General features: G+C 38.4%; 1 protein-coding gene across 1 annotated transcript; it reads left to right on the forward strand.

The window, feature by feature from the left end:
• Positions 1 to 923: 923 nt before the first annotated feature.
• On the forward strand, positions 924 to 21817 carry ccdc178 (coiled-coil domain containing 178). Its single transcript, XM_026150203.1, is given in 21 exon segments — positions 924 to 1151; positions 1464 to 1588; positions 4755 to 4891; positions 5001 to 5044; positions 5135 to 5214; positions 5310 to 5513; positions 5643 to 5863; positions 8369 to 8511; positions 9019 to 9172; positions 9269 to 9364; positions 10055 to 10191; positions 10299 to 10482; positions 10572 to 10634; positions 10770 to 10898; positions 10982 to 11095; positions 11257 to 11402; positions 11582 to 11741; positions 14114 to 14263; positions 18679 to 18813; positions 21132 to 21212; positions 21215 to 21817. Coding segments are annotated over 20 exon segments (2484 nt in total). The 5' UTR covers positions 924 to 1151; positions 1464 to 1530; the 3' UTR covers positions 21263 to 21817.
• The last annotated feature ends 208 nt before the right edge of the window (positions 21818 to 22025 follow it).

Here is a 22025-nt window from a genome sequence, read left to right on the forward strand (position 1 = left end):
TTTTTAATCTGTTTTTGTAACATGCCTTCTTTTCATCATTTGTTTGTTGTTTACTTTAGCGTTTATCTTTTCAGTTGTTCTGATTGTACTGATTGTGTCGCACTCTAGTTTTTAATGTTTATATGCGCTTTCATGTTAAATTTCTTTAAATGTAAATGGAAGAAGATTGTGAGCTATTCAGGGCAGAGATTATGTGAATCATAACGAAAACCTCATTATAAAATATTAACAAAAGGAAAACCTAAATAAAGACACTACCCTGCCATTACCACACACACACACACACACACACACACACACACACACACACACACACACACACACACAAAAAAAAAAACGATTAAAAAAACAACAATAAAATATTACACTGTTAAAGATTACATTTTTGAACATAAGTGTAGAGTTTTAGAAAGTCCAAAAATGTTTATTCATCGTTAAAACAACCGAACACATTTTAAGAGAGACATGATATGGTAACAGCATAGCAGCAGTGATGCTAATTCAGTGCGTTTCAGTTTTACTTTTATATAGTACAATATTACATACAGACGTTCACATGGCTTCACAGGCATAACAAACGTTATCAGATTTGATAACGTATCTTTGAACAGTTTCTTTTAAAACAGATTTGCCTGTTAGTTTATAAATTCAGTGGCTTATGTTTTAATGGTCACATATTTTATATGAAATTTCAAAATAACTCTCCAAAGTGCGTTCCAAGATGGCTGCTGAGTGGTGTTTAAAAGTATCGCTTTCGGTGGGATTCTTGGAAAATAGGTTACTGAAGTAGGGTTGCTGTGTCTATAACCGCCTAAAAACATAAAAAATACAATTTGAATTTTAAATTAATCCCACCTTTGAGAAAAATAATGTGTTTTAAAAAAGTAAAAAAGTACCTAATTTCACATGCAGCTAAACAGCTGCTGCTCTTGAATGTAACTCGCCCTTCCCGTGCGTACAGGCCCCCTTGTTGCTAAGCAACCTTCGAAGAAGATTGACAGCAACTTTAGTTGATTCATTCGAAGAAAACTTTAAAGAAGGGTCAAGTTGTATTTGTTGCTGGTCAGCTGCGAGGTGTTTAATTCAGAAGAGCAGTATCACAGTTTAAGACAGTTCTCTGATGGCTGCCAGCCAGAAGCGTATTAATACAAGTAAGTTGATAGCCATTCATTTTTCCGCTTTCACTTTGTGCCATGACAACGACCTCCCCTAGCTCATTAATTTGTCATTAGCTCAGTTAATTAAACGTTAACTTAACGTTAGCTAAAAGAGCGGCATCCGGAGATGAGTGAAGGTATCAACTTGCAGTTAGCGCAACTTTGACCCAAAGTTCAACGACAGGAATTAAATCTATTATAACAGAAATATTTAGCTACCAATTATATTTTTTTGTTTTTTGGAGCTAAAGATCCAGGTTTAGATTAGACAATGAAGGTTAACTGATGTCTCTCCCGCTTTTACAGTGCGCTGAAAAGTTGCTTTAGAGTCAGCGATGTGTTCTTTTTAATACATTTTGGGGAAGTTGCAGCAATGCCGGACGTGGAACCCCTCAGATTCCCATCCAGGGAAGGACGACCAAGTCAACAAGGTGAGAAGAGAAGCGATGCACCTGCAAATAAATCCACTTTAACTCTACACATTCTCTGTTACAACAAGCAGTCTAAATTAATAACGTTGTGGATGTGTTTTTTTTTTAGGCTAACACCTTGTTTAAATGTAGAGGCTTGTTATGTGTTAGGCAGTCTTCCAGGCAGTGCTTAAGCATCTGCACCACTCAGAGCTATTTAAATGCTGAGTAAATGTAATGATATTTAATGATGTTGAAGAAATGTCACTATCTAACATCATTGGCAAAAATGGCACTGCAAGTGAGGCTCACATGGGCCTCCTCTATGGCTATAATACACCCTGCCAGTATGATTTAGAGCTAATTCAGCCCACCACTGACATATTGCCTTAGCACCTTCCTACCCAACTTCAGAGTGTATTATTCATCTCAGCTGTTCAGCAGCAGATGGTCTTCTTTTTAGTTTTTCCCTTTTTTCCCCCAGTCTCTTTACTTAGTCTGAGCTACTTCACTCAGAAGCTGTTCTGGAAGCATCATGATAAGATAACTGGTCTCAGTCACGTGGAAAAGGTTGCAGATGTCACTGTCTCAGTCTTTTTGTTGTTGAGACGAGTTTGCAAACCCCTCGAGGGCATACACTTTCTCCTGTGAAGCATAGGTAAGGTTGGTCAGTGTCCGTGTTACCTTACTTAATAGACGTCTTTGGATTTTCTTGCTGTTTTTGGCTTTTAATAACAAAAATGTATTTTATGCTTGACTAAATTAAACCCCAATTAAAAAAATATTTCCTCTGGTGGACGGCTAATACTGTCAGGGTTTGGCTTTGTTGTGCTTTGGATTCTTGTTTAGTATTTATTGAGATTTTGGTTCTTGTTTTGATTAGACCCTTGTTTTTGTAATATGTTTATTCGCTCTCTGTGTTCTATTGTTTTTCCTCTCACTCCTCATTGTTATTATTATCATTATCATTATTTTTGATTACTATTGAAGGTTTGCCTTTTCACTGGGTCTTACATCATGCTTTTGGGTCTTCTCTACACCATACAACCTGACTGAAGCCAATTTTCTCTTTATACATAGGAAAAACCCTGGGGGCATTTGTTGTTGCATATGGGCTTCACCTGTTTATCACATCTAAAGGACTGGAACCACAATCCAGCTATGACTTTCAGCCTACATTGGTGCTTGTGTACCCCGAAGGTTAACAAGAAAAGGTCTGCTATAGCTCACCTGTTTGACTGGGTGACCCACGTGCTAAAAGCCTGCAGGGGCCTGGGTTTAAGTCTGCCCTGCACCACTCCCCCTTGCTCTCAACCCTACTTTCCTGTTTGAGCTTTACTAACATTAAAAAAAATTAAAGGATAAGAAGAAAAGATCTAACAGGTTCTCTCAGATCAAGGAGAGCTCAGAAGATGTCTTGGTCTGCTCAGACTTGACCTAAGTGATACAAACTAATGGATGAGACCAACCAGTGGAGATTTTAACTCCTCCCCCAAAAGTGGGACCCTGTGAGTTTTTGTCCATGGCATCACTGTACTCCCCTTTTCCCCCTCTTCTCTTTCCACTCTTTACTCACTGACTGGTCACAGCATCTTCCTAAGAATGGTTATCCTTGGAATCTCATCCCGTTTAAAAGCGAGTTCTTACTCCCCCCTGTCACCAAGTGCTTGCTGATAGGGGATCATCTGATCACTCTAATTGGCTCTAAAGCCATTTTACACAACCGTTGCTATGAACTGGTGCTATATAAATAAAGTTGGACTGAATAACATGTGCTCATTGTTGCATAATTACAGAGTCAAAGAGCCTTGGGCAGTAAACCAGTTGTTGTGGTCATGAAAAATGTTTTGTGCTGAGAAAATGCTTTAGGTTTTAAAAGTAAAGAGAGCGTGCTTTCAAAAAAGGCTAACGAATACTTTTCACTTCAAAGTGCAGTAAATGGGATGACTGCCTTTAATACAACACACAGGTTGCACACAGTTGGCCTTTACTGAGATCAAGATTATTTAATACAAATACTCACAGACTCTGAAAGAATAGTGTATTCAATAGGCTTAAAAAAGAAAAGAAACTTTCACTTTTATTTAAGCAGATTTGTTTGAAATGTTTTTCAGATTAAAAATAAGTAAATAATTGTGAACTAAACTGGGACAGTCTGGAATTGGAAGTGAATTTGGACTTCTGTGGAGATGTAAAGGAAAAGTAAAGGGAAAAGGCTGTGCAGAAAACCAAAGCAGCAGACATCACAGTCACTGTTTTATTTCAGTTATATTGTTTTAAAAATGGGATGAACTGGTGCCACAGTTCTTTGAATTAAGGGCATCTTGTTGTCTATTGTCTCTTCATATAATCCTAGACTAACTTGATAATGTTAAAGTTTGGTATCTTACTGACTCTTTGGTCTTCTAATGCCTTCTGCTGATGCACTGAACTCAGCCAGGAGAAAATAAGATATAAATAAGAATATAAACGTTTACAACTCAATGCACGGTATACCAAAAATGAATGAATGTTTCCTAGAAAGTGTAACTCGTTTTTTTTCTGTGACTGCTAATTAATCACTGATTAAAACTAAGTCCCAGCGTCACAGAAACATTCGAGCCTACACTGTACTGTTGTAATAGACACCAGGATACATTTTTACATATAGTGTAGTCAAGTGAATTTACTGTATGTTTGGAATGAATTTGTAGTAACGCTGTATGTTAAGCGGCAGTGTGCAGGCTAATTTTTTAAAAACAGCATCACTTTAGTCTTTATTCATCTGAACTAGCTTATCAAAAGACTTTCTTTAATACTTGTGCAGGTTCGTAAACTGCACCGCTTTGTGACAGCCAGATGGCGTCCTTTCACCACCAAGATTTGCACCCTTTGGTTTGTGTTGAGACACTGAAAGGACTTCTCTGTTCTCTCACTGATGCTCCCAGTATTTTGCAGTCTGTAAAACCAGAATCAAAGTGCAAGTAAAGAAGCATACAACAGCTTTCACAGCCAAATAAATTTTATTAATTACTTTTCCAAAATTAATTCATTCATTTGAGCGAGTGTTTGCTTCAAATAAACAGAGTCTATTCATAAAGAAAAAGAGATAAACTGTGTTGTAGCTATTTAATATTTAATATATAGTGTATGGATTGTAGATGTGGTTGGCCTTTTACTGACCGTATGCTGTTTTATCTGTCTCAAGATCAAGTAGATCTTCAAGCTGTTTGCTCTGGTAGACGTCGCACCTGTGCTTTGCTCAACAGTCCTTCACCATGGGTCAACAGCATTATCTACCATATCCAAGAGATTAAGATGACAGTGGAAAACAGGTGTCAGCAGGTAAAATAATGGCATTGAGTGGTCCAACAGGTGGGAGATTGTAACACAAATATCCTGATAGGTGTTAAAAGAAACTGAAAGACGCATTTTCCCTTTTAATTTGTGGCAGTCTGGAAGATATCAATCACAAGCTAAATACAGCAAAACTTTAAGGTGAAGTATTTCATTATTTTTTTAATATGAAATGAAATATGAAATGAAATGAAGTATGAAATGTGACATGAGGTTAACTTGTTTTGTCAGATTTCAATCCAGAGACTCAGATTCTGACTCTGTGATGTCTACAGATTTGTATGTTGAAGGCTTTGCAATTTGTGCAAGAGGTAAACGTGTAGATTAGATAGCTTTGGGAATCTGACTTTACAAATTTATTGTTGCATTGTTTGTGTAGTTGAAATATAAGTTTCCTATCCCATAGAAAGTTGTCCATTATCTCCACTACTGAAGAAAATAAATGATGTCCTCAGCGAGGTTGTGTATCTGATTGAGCGGCTGGAGGCTGATCGGCAGCATGCAGAGGAAGCCCTGCTTAAAGAGAAAAAAAGGAAGAGGTTTTTGGAGAGCAAAGTGGACAGTATTTCACTGTGGAGGCAAAAAGAGCATGCTTATGTTGTGCAGAAAGGTCAGTGACCATGAGGTGTCACATCCTCATCGAACTGCTTGCTGCTTCTTGTGATGTAGCCGATTTTTTTTTTCTTCTTAAACTCACTGAGTAAGCTTTTTAATTAATTTTTGACTATTACACTTTTAGAACATGAGGCTTGCATTAGAGATATCACTGAATTAAAGTGGCAGCTGAAAGTGGAAAGAGAGGAACTTGACCAAGCCCGAGAGAAACTGTCACACACCGAGGGGTTGAATCAGCGCCTACACAAGGACATCAGTTTTGCCAAAAAACAAGTTCCAATTGTGAAGGAAAAAATCGACCTCCAGAAAGACCTCGTAAATGAGATTGACGCTAAACAAGCGGAGGTAGGCTGTAATAGGATTTATTTGTAATTTCAAACAAACATCTGCACATTTTCAATATGCAATATTGGTAGAAGATTAAGATTCGTGGAGTTATTTCCCAAGAATTCTACAAACGTGTTGTTAACACAGCACAAATATGTGAAAGTACAAAATCCAAGCAAGATTAATGTGCTTTTATGTTACACTTCAGAATGAAAAATAACAACTGAGTTGCATTTTGGGTGATTTTATTGATCGTGTTTAGTCACTGGAACTTGGGTTTGCAACTGTAGTTTACAGGTGTGGAAGGGTAAAGTTTTTTTCATTCATTTTGACTACTACAGTATAAGAGCACTTGTCATATTCTGGGTGTTCATGTAAAATCTAAAAAGTTGCACCATGATTCTAGTTTTTGTAGCTCACTTTCAGTAGCCTGTGAGTTCTTCTGTATTTCTATTTGTGATTCACAAATAGGGAAACGCTCTGGGTTGCATGCTTGTTGATGTATTTATCCACTTTCTATATAAAATGAAATTTTAATTTGTTAGTGATATTCATGATCCTCAAAGAGTGAATTGTGTTCATTTACAGTGGGGCAAAAAAGTATTTAGTCAGCCACCGATTGTGCAAGTTCCCCCACTTAAAATGATGACAGAGGTCAGTAATTTGCACCAGAGGTACACTTCAACTGTGAGAGACAGAATGTGAAAAAAAAAATCCATGAATCCACATGGTAGGATTTGTAAAGAATTTATTCGTAAATCAGGGTGGAAAATAAGTATTTGGTCAATAACAAAAATACAACTCAATACTTTGTAACATAACCTTTGTTGGCAATAACAGAGGTCAAACGTTTACTATAGGTCTTTACCAGGTTTGCACACACAGTAGCTGGTATTTTGGCCCATTCCTCCATGCAGATCTTCTCGAGAGCAGTGATGTTTTGGGGCTGTCGCTGAGCAACACGGACTTTCAACTCCCGCCACAGATTTTCTATGGGGTTGAGGTCTGGAGACTGGCTAGGCCACTCCAGGACTTTCAAATGCTTCTTACGGAGCCACTCCTTTGTTGCCCGGGCGGTGTGTTTTGGATCATTGTCATGTTGGAAGACCCAGCCTCGTTTCATCTTCAAAGTTCTCACTGATGGAAGGAGGTTTTGGCTCAAAATCTCACGATACATGGCCCCATTCATTCTGTCCTTAACACGGATCAGTCGTCCTGTCCCCTTGGCAGAAAAACAGCCCCATAGCATGATGTTTCCACCCCCATGCTTCACAGTAGGTATGGTGTTCTTGGGATGCAACTCAGTATTCTTCTTCCTCCAAACACGACGAGTTGAGTTTATACCAAAAAGTTCTACTTTGGTTTCATCTGACCACATGACATTCTCCCAATCCTCTGCTGTATCATCCATGTGCTCTCTGGCAAACTTCAGACGGGCCTGGACATGCACTGGCTTCAGCAGCGGAACACGTCTGGCACTGCGGGATTTGATTCCCTGCCGTTGTAGTGTGTTACTGATGGTGACCTTTGTTACTTTGGTCCCAGCTCTCTGCAGGTCATTCACCAGGTCCCCCCGTGTGGTTCTGGGATCTTTGCTCACCGTTCTCATGATCATTTTGACCCCACGGGATGAGATCTTGCGTGGAGCCCCAGATCGAGGGAGATTATCAGTGGTCTTGTATGTCTTCCATTTTCTGATGATTGCTCCCACAGTTGATTTTTTCACACCAAGCTGCTTGCCTATTGTAGATTCACTCTTCCCAGTCTGGTGCAGGTCTACAATACTTTTCCTGGTGTCCTTCGAAAGCTCTTTGGTCTTGGCCATGGCGGAGGTTGGAGTCTGACTGTTTGAGGCTGTGGACAGGTGTCTTTTATACAGATGATGAGTTCAAACAGGTGCCATTCATACAGGTAACGAGTGGGGGACAGAAAAGCTTCTTACAGAAGACGTTACAGGTCTGTGAGAGCCAGAGATTTTCCTTGTTTGAGGTGACCAAATACTTATTTTCCACCCTGATTTACGAATAAATTCTTTACAAATCCTACCATGTGGATTCATGGATTTTTTTTTTCACATTCTGTCTCTCACAGTTGAAGTGTACCTCTGGTGCAAATTACTGACCTCTGTCATCATTTTAAGTGGGGGAACTTGCACAATCGGTGGCTGACTAAATACTTTTTTGCCCCACTGTACATTTTCCACTTGCCACTTTCTATAGTTTATGATTGAATTAAACAGTGCGACCAAATTCAACCTAATCTGTGCTTAAAGCCTAGTGCTTATGTGCAGATGTGCTTTTACTTTGTGCAGAAAGGAAATGATTGGATGACAAAAAGTTTCAATATGTAAACGCCCTTCTAAGCGTGCAGTCAGGCTTTTAGCAGTGGATCCTGTTGGTAAAAGACTCACAGTATGATTTCATAACAGTTTCATGTTTTCTTTTATTGTATATAAATGTGTGAAATTCGTCATGAAACATATTTCTGAAAAATACTAATCCCATGACTCACGCTCTTCTTTAGGCTAATGACGTTCGCTCAAAAATACAGCATGATCTCCTGTTAGCCCAGAATAGGTTTAAAAACATGGAGCTGGCTGCTAAAAAAGAGAAGATATCAGCAGACCAAGAGCTACTGGCACTGAAGAATACTCTGGCAAAAAAACTGTGAGTATTCACTGAAACACACTAGAAACACATTAGAATAGATCTTCAATTAAGTCTTCATTTCAAAGTCACTTTTATTCTTGTAGTTTTAACCTTTTTCATAGAATGTAATTATCTTTCTATGATTTTATTATTATTTTTTTTAATGTTTATTATGGGCGTCTGTCTGAGAAGTTGAGAATACTTTATGGGATACCCCAGGGTTCTGTTTGGTCCTAAATGTTTTCTCCCAGGGCTATTTGCTGATGATACCAAACTTTCCAGCTAAATATTTAAATGACTATAAATAATATATAAATATTTAAAAAATATCTTCGATTTGAGGCTAAAAGATCTTCATCTTTGTTTTGTACATACATAAATTCTTTTCATGGGAAAATAATATTGATGTCCTGATACACTAAAATAATTATATAATACTTATACACATATATAGAATCATATATAACTGATTTCTTTGAATGAGGGCATATTCCTAGACAAAATAGTGTTTTATTTTTTTTCCAGGGAAAGTTTAAATCAGTTGAAGATGATGGATGATGGTCTACATGATGAAATAAAGGATGCTGAAAAGACCATTGCTCTTGCAGAAGAGAAGTGTGCACTTATAACTCAGTGTATCCCTGAGATGATGGAGCTAGAGAAAACTGAAACCGACACAGTAAGTCACACAGTCCATATTTATACTAATTATTAGCACTTAGGAGTAATGATATTAATGTTTTTCCCCCTGTTGTTTGTTGAACCTTTTTTATAGATTGCACAGTTAAATGTTCAAATTGAGGGTGAAATACATACGAATAAGAAGTTACAAGAAAAACTAATTTCCCTGCAAGAAGATATTGCGAAAACTGTAAGTAGAACCACAAAAATGTTACAAAGTCACGAATACTCTGCAGATCTCCTCATCATTTAAGAGGCCCTATTGCTACCTATGTTTGTCACAATGGCTCACTTGGTAAGACTGTATGCAGTGTTAGCCACAGAATTATCTGCGTTGTCCCCAAACCCTAGCATAAAAAATGAATCTAAAAACTGAAATCAGTGAAAGTGGAAGAAAATGGACAGTGCAAAGTTTATAGTCTAAGAAGTTTGAAATCGGTTAAAATTCTGAGTTCCCCAAGCTTTTGAGGCTCTACCAGTAAGGAAGGTGCATGATTTTCCTTTTTACAGTATAAGCTAATATCACCAAACCTAAAAAAAAGCCACCAGCTCCTTTATAGCCATTCCTATAGAAGTTATGTGCATGTTTTTCCATAAATGTAATTATCCTTCAGAGTCAATGAGCAATGACTGTTACAGAGTGATACGTCTTATATATTCCCAGTAGAAAAGCAGGAAAAGCAGTTTCCTTTAACACATTCAGACAAACTCTTCCAGAATCTTTGTCGCTTTGTACTCTGCCATTAAAAATGAGTAGTGTGCTCCTTTTTTTCTCTGTAATTGAAACAAATATCAAGAACATTTCACTTAAAACCATGAGTATAAAATAAGTTTGCGTTAACACTGGTCCATGAAGTTCGTCTTTCCATGTTATCCACAGAAACTGAATGGGGAAGCAGAAGTCTCCCGCATAGAAGAACAACTTGAATCAAAACGCAAAACTTTTGCAGCTCTCCGTAAAGAAAACATGCAGTATGAACAGAGTGTGGAAAACTACAAGACAAAAATTTTGGAGAGGTACCATGGAAAAGCCAGAACATGCATCACCTTTTCATAAATATCATTACTGTGTACAGTAGTCCTTGTGTGTGTATGACGTTACTTCACTGGGTGATTTTTGTTAGCGAGAAAGCAGTGAAGCAGATGTGTGAGGAGAGGAAACAGATGCTCCAGAAAATCAGTGACAATGACGAGAAGTGGGAAAGGGCCGAGGAAGAAGTGACCCAAGTTGTATCCCGGCACAGTGTCATTCAGGCTGAGCTCGAAGAACAAGAGCAGCTAACCTTCGCAGAGAAAGAGAGGGCCAGGGTCAGTGGCAACATATGTATAATGCTCATGGGTTACAGTGTAAAATGTGAGACCACATCCTCTTTGTATGCTCTTTCTGTGCTCTACAGACAGAGATTGAAAACCTGAGGAAAGACCTGACAGGTCAGAGGACTACCCTGGAACAACTTAAGGTATATTTATGAGGTGTTTCAGAAGTAAAGTTTAGTCAGTTTGATCGACTTTGTGCATTCCCATTTCCTGGTGTTGTTTACACCTGTTGAGGTCAGTGTGATGACATTCTGGCTTTCATGTTTCTATTCCATCAGACTCAGTGTGCAGATCTCGATGAGCAACTTAAACAACAGCAAAGGAAATCAATGCTGACGAATCAGCAACTTCAGAAAGAATTTGAAGATGCATCCTCAGTGACAAAAGCCCTGGAGACAAAAATGGAGGTAGCAGAATAACTTTATAATAGTTGAGGAACATTTCAAAAGTTTAAGCAGGTACATTTGTAACTATTCTTTTTTTAAAATAGGAAATTAAAAAAATGATAGACAATTTGGAAAGGATTTCATGTGAACACAGGAAGACATTAATCAACCTTAAGAATGAGAAAGACCTCCAATGCGATCATCTGAAAGCTGCTCAGGTAAGAAGGACAAAGGTGCATGATGCAGGTTGCTAAGTCAGGTTTACTCTGTAAAGCTCATTGAGGCCAAAGCTAGTCATGGCTATGTATCAAAACATTCTCTTTCTTTCAACAAAATAGGGTTTAGACTTTTGTAAATTCATGCACCTCTTTGTTTACAGGATTTACACAGCGCTGCTGTACAGAAATATGATGACACTGTGGGAAGGATCAGTGACCTTATGAATAAAAGTGAGGAATACCGGGATGCTTCAGATAAAATGGAAAAAATAGCTGAAAACATCCCAGAAGTCATAGCAGAACTTCAGTAAGTTGTGCTAGGTGTAATAGCTTAGAGTGAGGAAAGGAAGAAAAAAGGCTAATATACAACCTCCTTAGTACTTTGACTTAAATGCTCAAAAATTGTGCCACCTTTAAAAAAAACAAACATAATTATTGCAATTATTTAGCTTTATGTGATTTGATGTGTTTGATTTCTCCTTCCAGGAGTGTTTTTGATGTGCTGGAGTTCAGAAACAAATCAGCTGCTCTCATTATGAGCACCTTGCAGTTTGATATTAATAACTGCCAACAACGAACACAGCGATCCATGCAGACACACACCGCTCATGTTACAGCAAGAAAAAAGCAAATGGAAGACACCAAGGTAAAAAAAAAAAGAAAAAAGAAAAATGTTTTTCTCAATAACTCTCTGTTAATACATGACTTTTGTGTCAAATACTGTGAAATCAGAGACAAGCTGTAGAAAACATCTCATTGCTTATTTGTTTATGGATTAGTGTCAGCACATTGCTTGTCACAATACTTCCCTTAAGATACAGAGAAAAGAGCTGTGTGCAATTAAAATTACAAGCCACGGTCAATCTCGTTTAAGTGCTTTTTCCGCAAATGACAACTCACTGTTGTTATAGTCTTTTGTCTGGACGAATTTGATGATGCATGTCGTGGTGAGATGCGGTGTTCTTTTTTTGTTACCTGTAGGCCAACATTTTCAAGAGCAGTTTGAATGTAAGCCCGCAGTTCACTACATCAAATAAGCATATAATCTGGACCTTGCTATATTTATGTCTGAAAATAAAATGTGACTCTGCTGTGCACAAAATGGCAAGCATTTGAACACTCCTTTGTAAGAGAAACCCCTATTTATTGTAAGGTTTTCATCTGCAGGATTATCAGCCCCAGCCAGAGCCTCTTTGCTGATGGGGGTTTCACATGGCTTATCTAATGTGAAATCGCCATGTGGTATATAGTTTCATTAAACGGTGATCAAGAATGCATTAGTTCAAAACAAGAAAAGGCAATGGAGCTTAAGCCGCCATGCATCCAAGTGCAGCAACTTTAAAGAAGTTGTTGGCGTGAGACAATTTAAGAATTAGAAGTCTTCCTCATAGACACAACTCCCATTAGCCAGATAAAAGTTAGTCATGCAAAAAAGGGTTTAGTCTTTTTCACTTGACAAAATAAGATGATATAACAACAATACTTCTCACTAAATAAAAAGATCAGAGACAAGACTGAGGTTCTAAGGAAATTGGTCACTAATCATTGGGACCAATATGAAACATGCATAATGTGTACAGTGGCAAAACATCACGGGGCGCGTGTGCATTCAGAAATCACAGTGCATGAAGCAGAATGATAGAAACCTTTATAAATGAGATTTTATTTAAAAATATGTGACCCCATCTCCCCCCTGTTCTTCAGAAACCGATGCAGGTTAGTATAACTAAAAGCTGCTGGAAGCATATGTGGTTGTTTTTCAGTATGTGGTTGTTGCACACGCAGAGTACATCAAGCTGAAATAGGTTAACTGGTTAGAAATCTGTGGTGATCTCTATTCAAAGCACACTGCACACACATGGAAGGCACCTATTTTTTTGATTTGATCAGGGCTTGTCGTCTGTCGAGGATAAAGTAAACAATGCAAACTGCCGACGCTATCAGTTTCTTATGGGCAATGAAGTGTAATTTGTTCCATTTACACTTCACAACAGCATCAGATGGGCTTTGTCAGTGCTGCATGGAGTAATTAAACCTGAAATCAATAGCAGGCATTTGTCATGTTTACAGCCCCTCTTTCTGCTGGGTTAAACTCATCACTTTAGTGCTGTTCTGTTTTACTGCAGAGACACACTTCATTATGTCTGCAGGTAGAGTTGAGATATTCACACCCTTATCCAGTACTCAGGAAACATTGTTCAAATGAAAAAGGGACATGCAGAGAGACGCATCCTCACTGTGATTTATTTGCTTGATTTCCCAGAAAAGCGTACGGCGCTGTATGGCCACTGTTTATGTCGCCTTATTTAACAACACAATTACAAACTGCCTATCGTACTATATACACACACACACGAAGCAGGTCAGTGGTGCAGCTTCTAAATGGTCAGCAGGGGCTTACTGTACAGCACTCAAAGTGCTCTATATTATATCTTGCTTCACTATATTTATATATAATCTTTTTTTCTGTAGAGCTGTGAGAGTCTCTTAAACAAGAATCAGTGTAATTATTCAGTATCTATTTTGTATATGTAATGATGCTGCCAGTTCTCCTACAAGCAATCTGATGAACTAGCCCTACCGATACTTTGCATTTTTGTAAATTACTGTCAACAGTTGGAGGTGAAACACCATATTGGTGTCGGTGTTGATACCACCCTTATGAGTCAGTATAAGTATCACCCACTATGTAACTGCTAAAGTTTTATTGGTTAGTTTCACTATAATCTGTGGTTAAGTTGTTACATCAAAATAATTCCTGACTCCCACTGGAGTAAGGTATGCAGACTTAAGAAAACAAACAAACAAAGAAACTAGTATTGGGCAAGTATCCAATACTGACACACTTAATCTGAATCAATGTTTTAGATGGCAAAATGTTGACGATGTAGTGCAGGTATGTCACAGTAGTTATAATACTGGTCTGCAGTATACTGTATGCTAATTTTGGGTGATTTTACATAGTTACTGTAAACACTTAATATTTGATCCTAAACTTATTTGCTCATGCTCTTTCAGGAAGCACTTAAAATTGCGCTAAAGGAAAACAAACAGCTGGCAAGCCGGTATGAAGACCTTAGGAAGATTCTCATGGAGGCCAAACAGGAGTCTGTGTCTGCACTGAGTGAGAAAAACAGCGCACATAAATCTTTTCATTACTCCACACAGGTACATTTTATATAACCTTGCTATCTGTTCCCCTCCTTCTTCTGTTATTGTTGTTTCATGACCTAAGACCTTTGCCTTATGTTCCTTCATGTTTTATTTGGTGGTATTCTACTTTGCACCAGACACCACTTCTTTGCATATAGGCAGTCATTTTAAGGTTTTAGTTTGGCAACCAGTAAGGAGGTTACTGCAGCAGTCTAATAATGAGATAACTCGAGTGGAGGAGGATGATGGATGTGACATAATGTAATGATAGTTTTTCCAGCAAGGGGAGTAAAGCAAGAGGTTGATGGTACATGTAAATACTATAACTTCAACATTTCCCTGATTATAGTTTTGTAAGGTGGCCAGAGGTGAAAAATCTTATCATCGTCGTGTTACAAATTTGCCCTGCTCACCGCAGTAATTGGTGAAGGATCAGCAGCAAACACGGGTCAGGATCAGACAGTGCTAAAATAGCACTGGAGGTCTGACTAGTTGAGGGAGACAACTCAGCAGCATTTTACTGTTTAATCTTTATAGATTTTGACACTATTTAACTAGAATAGAATTACACATGACAAGCATAACACCAGGGAGAAGCCACACTGTTCCTGCAATGAAAAATACATATTATTTGTTCCAAAAATGACTAATACCTTTACTTGAGCAATTCCTCATCTAACTGCATGAATGTTATCAAGTGAAAAATGCATGCAAAAATAAAATCCTGTGGACAGGATTTTCCACGCTCATGATCAAAGCCTGATTTTCTTTTACTCCGGATTCAGCCTTCACCATTTTTGTTTGTTTCAACTCCACACTTGTACAACAGCAGCCTCTCGGCTAGTGTTTTATGGCTAAATTTAGTTGTTTTTCTTTGTTATTATTTTGGTATAACAAGCTCATAATCAGCAATGTTTCTGAAATGTAGATGTCGGCCTAACACATTTAATCATTTAATCTGATTTATACAGACACATTCAAATGCATTTCCTTCCTGTTTTAAATTTCCAATTATCTGTATAATGCTTGCATATTGTGTCCCAGTTAGTACATATGTTACACAATGTGAGTGCTCTTAATTGATTCGTTTATAACTGGAGGCAACAAGGTAAATGCATTTAACATTGTCAGGATCATTTGAGAGATCAGTACATTAGTGCAAGTGAGTGAGATGCCAGTCATTTGTGTTTTTCAGAGTCCATAATCTCTTTTATTAAATTTAACTGAGGGGCACAATGAAACTCATCTCTAAGGTATCACTGAAATATAGTTAGGTATGGAAACTGTGGGCAGTGACACGGTTTTCATCATTTTCAAACCCTAACCCTAAGCATAAATACTACTTTAACTGTCATGGAGGAATTTATATACAAAGTTTCACCTTTCAGTACTTTTAAAGTAATTGAATAGATGTGCAATATTCTTTGGTTATTTCTTCACAAATTAAGCAGATAAAGGTTTTGGGTAGCCTGTGAAGCAACAATATGTAGTCAAAGGTCTCTTTGTCTCTGAGTACAAGTAAAACAGCCCACTCTTAGGTTGCAAAATAAATTGATCACAGTGTTACTGAGAACACTGAGATTGGCCAGATAAACTGGTTTGGTAAATTCTGAGGAAAAGAAAATACCGTTTAGGAAAAAACGAACAAAGAAAAACAACAGAAGAACATTCATCAGGAGGTAGTTATATAGTTTTCCAAGTCTACCATAAAGAGAAGGGCAAGGGCAAATAAAGACTGTTCACCACAAGGTGAAAGCTATTAATCAGCCTCAAGAATACAAAAGGCTATATTATACTTAGCCAAAATAAATAAATAAAAGCCAGAGCAGTTCTGCAGCAACATTCACTGGACAGATGAAACCAAGATTAACCTGTACCAGAATATTGTAATGGAACGCTTGGGATAGTTTGTGATCCAGTCATAAAATATCACCTGTAAAACACACTGGAGGCAGTGTGACATATGTGCATGCACGATTTCCAGTAGCACTGGGTCACCAGTGTTTGCTGATGACGTCACTGAAACTAAAAGTATCTGGATTCATTCTAAAGTGGACAGAGCTAAATCCCCCTCAGATTTAGCCAAGTACTGCAGAGCTGGCTTTACAGTGCTTCACAGTAGAGACAGACAGTGATCCAAAGTATACTAAGAAAGCAGCCCAGCAGCTTCTGAAGGTAACTCACTTGACCTCTACTTTGTGGAGCTGCATGTTACTCCCTGAAAACAAAGTAAAAATTTGAAGCCTGGCAAAAAAAAAAAAAAAGAAAGAAAAGAAAAAAGTCAGAGTTCAGGCAGTTAATTCATACCAAAGGAGATAAATGTTATTAACAATTATTGAAACCAAAATGTATTTATGTTGATTTGTTAAATTGCAATTAGCCCTTAAAATATGGGACTATATATATATATATATAAAAGGACATTTCTCAGCCTTTAAGGTAGAACTTGAACCTTGAAGTAAAGCTTAGAGTCTGTGTTTTATTGAGTCATTTTTAGTCTACTGCGGTGGTGTATTTGGGCAAAATAGTGAAAATTGTGCCACTATCCAAACATTTTGGGATCTAGCAGTATAATGCTGACAGCAGGCATCACTTGAAGTAGTTCAAGTGGCAAACCTAAAACAATCTTCACTTGGTGTTCAGGACAGCTGCTACATAGCAGAACATGTCTTAATATGCTGAGATATGCGGACAAATATAAAAGATTACCGCTAATATGAAGTTATTCCCCACGACATTGTCCATCCAAAGCCATACATGTAAAAACAGCTAAAACAAAGAAAGTTAAAGTGCAAAATATTGTAATTTTTCACTTTCCCCCCTCCGCAGTCACATGGTAAAATGCAGGTTTATAATCATTATTAAGCTCATAAGCTGCTTTTTACTATATTTCATTGGACAAAGCACTTAGTGTTAATCTTATTTCTGTATATAGAGTGAATTGGTAACAACTACCTTCCTTTAATAGTAGTCAGCAGTGGAATATAAGTTACTATTCCATTTTATTTTACTTATATATATATATATATATATATATATATATATATATATATATATATATATATATATATATATATATATCTATATATATCTCTAATAATTTATAGTCGTTTAATACTACAGGGCCATTACCTAGATGAGCACTTTGTCCTAAGAGTTAGACCTGGCCTTTGTTTGTAATGAATTATGGATTGAATTTGTTTTCCTTAACTAAATGATCACCGTTCTTTTAGCGTAATGTTGATTCTTTCTTTTTTTATTATTGAATTAATAATATAACAATAATAAAAGAGTCTGTATTCATTAAATTTATTGCCATTGTCAATCAAGACAGGTTAAAGCCTAAATTGGAGAAATTATTAGGCATATAAACGTGTAACTTTCTGAGCTAAATAATCACATTGCTTTAACACCAGTACAGATGCAAAAATATTCTAGATTTTAACTATTACAGTCAGTCTCACAACACAAAATAAAGCACATATGTGGTATGAAAAGTGAATTATATTTATTAACTGACTAATGAAGACTCATTTAATTAATCTAATATTAGAGTTGGTAGTTTTTCTTTTAAAGACAGAAATTTCGTCATGTCAAATGTATTTACATCAGAATACTCATGAAAAAGTGTAAAGACATTCAAGTATTCCTAATTTGCAGTTGTATATTAAAAGATACATGATTAATTAACATCTTATAGCATGTCCCAGCATCTCTGTTATCAATATCCTTTTGAATCTACTGTACAAGTAAGCACAGCGTTGTTTATGTAGAGGCTTTCAGCTCCTGGGTTTTAACAGGGTACACCATAAAGAGCATTCTTGTTATTGTCTTTTCTTCAGGAGCTGATGACTGAGCTAATTCGCTTTAGTTTTCAATGCACTGGGGAACACATTGCCAAGCAATGATAAGCTTTGTAGGAAGAGTAGAGAGATGGAGGGGGAAGAAAAGCAATGGCATCTATCAGAATTTAAACCTCTTTGCTTGAAACTGTGTTCAAATAATAAAGCAAGCAGCATGTCTTTCCAAGAGACTAGGAATAATTTCTGGTTTCAGTGGGGGGTTCATGACTCTGTGTGTATGTGTAAAATATGTCTTGAGGGGATTGGTATAAAGTTAAACTGGGTGAAGTAGAAATATTTTACTCATCAGCTTTGCAGTCACAGAGTTTGCCTCGGCTAGAACAAAACTGCTGAAGCATTTAGAGAAAATTAACCCCCCATCCTGGCAGCCAGATGTGACTGGATTCTGATGAGTGCACACGAGTGGGCAGAGAAACCAAGAGACTGTGAAATTCCTGTCAGGCCCGTGTACTGCAGAATGGGCTATTGACTGCTTTCTCTATTCCCCTCCATCATTCTTCTTGAACACTGCCATTAATTTCCTCTCCTGCCTTACCAATTCCTTTTCTCTGCCTTCTCTCCCCCTAGCTCTCTTTGTTGCAGAAGAGGATGCACAAAGCTTTGGTGAAATACTTCAAACAACGCAGCCTCTACAGCCAGGCTGAACTGGACCGGTGCCAGGCTCTTTCTCAAGAGACCGACTGGAAAATAAAAACAGCCCAGGTATTTGTACATATACATGTAAAACAGGCTGGAAAACTGCACCGACTGTCACCATTCATTTAAATGGCAAATCCTTTTATTCAACTTTCATCCCGGTCTAGGTATTCTACCGGATGGCAGCATATTCTTTTGCATACTACAGTAACTCCATGTTATGCTTGGCATTGTTTGAGCCTCATCCAGCTAGTCAGTTGCCTTGTGTCTTCTTTGACAAGCAAGAGCAGCCAGGCAAACATCCACCAAGGCTTTGTGCGTCACTGCTATGGCGGAGTTTAAGACACCACTCTTACAATGCAGTCTGTACATTTACTTATCAGATCACAGACTGATGTGATGGATGATGTGCGTGTGCTACGGTGCCTTCTGGGTGACCCTGTGTCTAAGGCTAGCTCTGCCTCTCTTTTTTGTCTGTATACATGTGTTGTCACATTGCATTAAGATTCGAGCCCGTTTTTGTTTTTTCTTTCTTTTTCTTTTTTTACACTTTGCATCTAATTCAGAGTTCATTACAACACATGGAAGATGTCCATGCCTTACAGCTTTTTTGTGAATAGTATAACCTTCTGTCTGTCTCGCCGAAGAGTTGGAGCATATTCTGCAAGGTTGAAAAGTAAGGATCTTCAATTAGAGGATAATCGGTGTCTAATCTGTGCTGTGATGTGCGATGAGGTCAAAGCGGACAGAGGGACAGTGATGAATCTTTATGAAATGTCCTGTCCAGTATTACTGCAGAGCCAGGTGGCATGCAACCATAGTATGAACTACTTCCACTTTTTCACTTCCTTTTTACTTAGGCAGTAGGATATCCTAAATCCCTCGACAGCCATATTTGGCAGTTGCAAGCTGTTGTTTTTGTGTAAAATTCTTATTTTGTTTTTGTCACTTAATTTGATCCAACAACAAATTTAGCAGATACGCTGCAGGCAAAATACGCTCTGATTTTGATTGGAGGCTTTCCAGGAGGATACCTAGTAAAGTGCTATCAGGTGGTTTCCTTCTCAGTTTCTCCTCCTCTGACTGCTTGGCATATATTTTTTTTCTTCTTTTCGATGGGTTCTGGTCCAGACATTACTGGAAGCAGCCATGTCTCAGCGGCCCAGCCTCAAAAGGCCCCAGCAGATCACAGCTCAAGGCAGGGAGGAATGGGGCACAGGGGGAGGAGCTATCAGAGAGCTGCAGAGTGTGAAGGACAAAAGAGCTGGTGTATTCAAGCGCACCACACCGTCACCCGTCACAGCTCAGCACAGGGTCCATCAGAGCAGGCAGCACTCACTTTAAACAGGCTCCTGATGAAGAGTCCAGATCAGGCTCTATCCTCCAAAAAGTACACATGGAACAAAAAAACAAAATAAAGACCTTTTGAGCTCAACTTTAAATGCCTTATGAGATTACGAGCAGGCATAATCACTTCACCTATCCAAATATTAAAACCTTCACAATTCCTATAACACAATTAGTATTTCTGACAGGGTCAAAGTTTATCAATATCAACTGGCAGTTTAATAGAAATAAAGGAATCAATAAAACTGACATTGGTTGTAACTGCAGTGAAACCAGGCTGAATCCTGATGAGGCCTGTGCTAATCCATCATGTCCACTTAACCCCACGAGCAGAACATAAGAGAGGTCAGGTTAACGCTTTCACAGTTATAGTGCTGGAATAAGAAGCCAAATGGCAGTTTGTTCAAAAGTAGCTTGAGGGAAGGGAGGCCAAGGAACCCTAGGGTGGGTGTGTAGGAGTGGGTGGGGGAGGGGGGTGTTGTAGGAGTAGGGAGGGTGGGGTGGCGGGCTGTCATCCTGTTACACTCCTGCCAGAACTGGCAGTTCAGCTTTGTGTTCTGCGAGTTTACACTGGGGATGGCATAATTGACAATGGCTAACAGCGGAGAGCAGTGCAGAGCCTTGTTGAATGGCCAGTAATGATTGGAGCAGACGCCCACTGCCCCAGTCCCAGGGGACAGTAATCCAAGATCCTGTTTCTGATATAATTGTTAGTCAGAGAATTTCTGCATGGCTAGGCTGGTTCAGATTCCCAAGCTGGTTGACAGTGCCAGGCAGTTTAATAGAAAAACTGGATGCTGAGGTTTTTAAAACAGAAGAGCACTGAACCTGGACGCGGTTCACCAGGAGCCTCTTGTTCTCCTTCCTGACGAAAAATAAGAACAAGACGGTAACTTTACTCTCGCAGCTGCAGACACGTCAACTGTGTGCGCAGGAGACACATGAAACGAAGATGCTTTATTGGTGCCTTTCTACAAAAGCAGCATTTTCCTAATTAGCCTGTTTTCATTTATTCTGTTTGTGCCTTATTTCAACAGGAGGAGATGTCAGAGGAAAGCGAACTTATCTCAGCCTTCCTACAATCCTTGACAGATGACTCTACTACTGCTGATGATGCTACGGGGTGAACAAACAAGCCAATCCAGATGCCGCTGGATCCAATGAGTAGATGCCTTCAGTTCAAATAGCAGTGTAATTGGACATTCACCTGTACCAGACAACTTACTTACCCTAGCACGCTTCACTATTCCCCCCTCTTTACTTGCAGCAAATCCATAACAATGAAACAGGTGACTTTCATGCTGCTGTCAGGACTGATCTAATTTTAGCTGGGTGAATGATTGCAATTGGCTTTGCCTCATCAGATAATTAATCTATGTCACCATTAATTGGAAAAGAGAATAATTACAGGCAGTGTTGACAGAAATTCTACGCTTCTCCAGATCCCAAGATCTAATTACAACTAGTGAAACCCCATGACCTTAACTAGCACTTAGTACACCTTGGCCACCTTGACCATGCCCATGCGAAGCCTGTCGTCTCTCCAAAGAATCTATTTTTTGTTATTGCAGCCCACACTCTTCTGCTCTCTTCACTCACTGAAAGCTGTCTCCCTCAATCACTTTTCAATATTCAATCTTAATTTTGTGGAAGTTTAGCATTTTCAATGAGCTGGAGATGAATGATTAATGAATAAATTTAAATGCTTCATTTTGTCCATGGATCATTAGTTAAGTCCTTTGTGGGAAGGACCTGAGAAAGGAGTGAAAATTATTGAGACATTAGCCTGGAGCAATCCAGGGGTAAATAGTGTGCACAAAAGGATGTTGTGTGTGCACTATCCACTGGCTTTCTAAAGAACCCTGGGGAAACACTGTTTTCAATTTGGAATCTTAACTGAATCACATTTAGTACTTGTAGAAAATTGATTT

The sequence above is a fragment of the Astatotilapia calliptera genome, chromosome 18, assembly GCF_900246225.1.
Source record: "Astatotilapia calliptera chromosome 18, fAstCal1.2, whole genome shotgun sequence".
NCBI lineage: Eukaryota > Metazoa > Chordata > Actinopteri > Cichliformes > Cichlidae > Astatotilapia > Astatotilapia calliptera.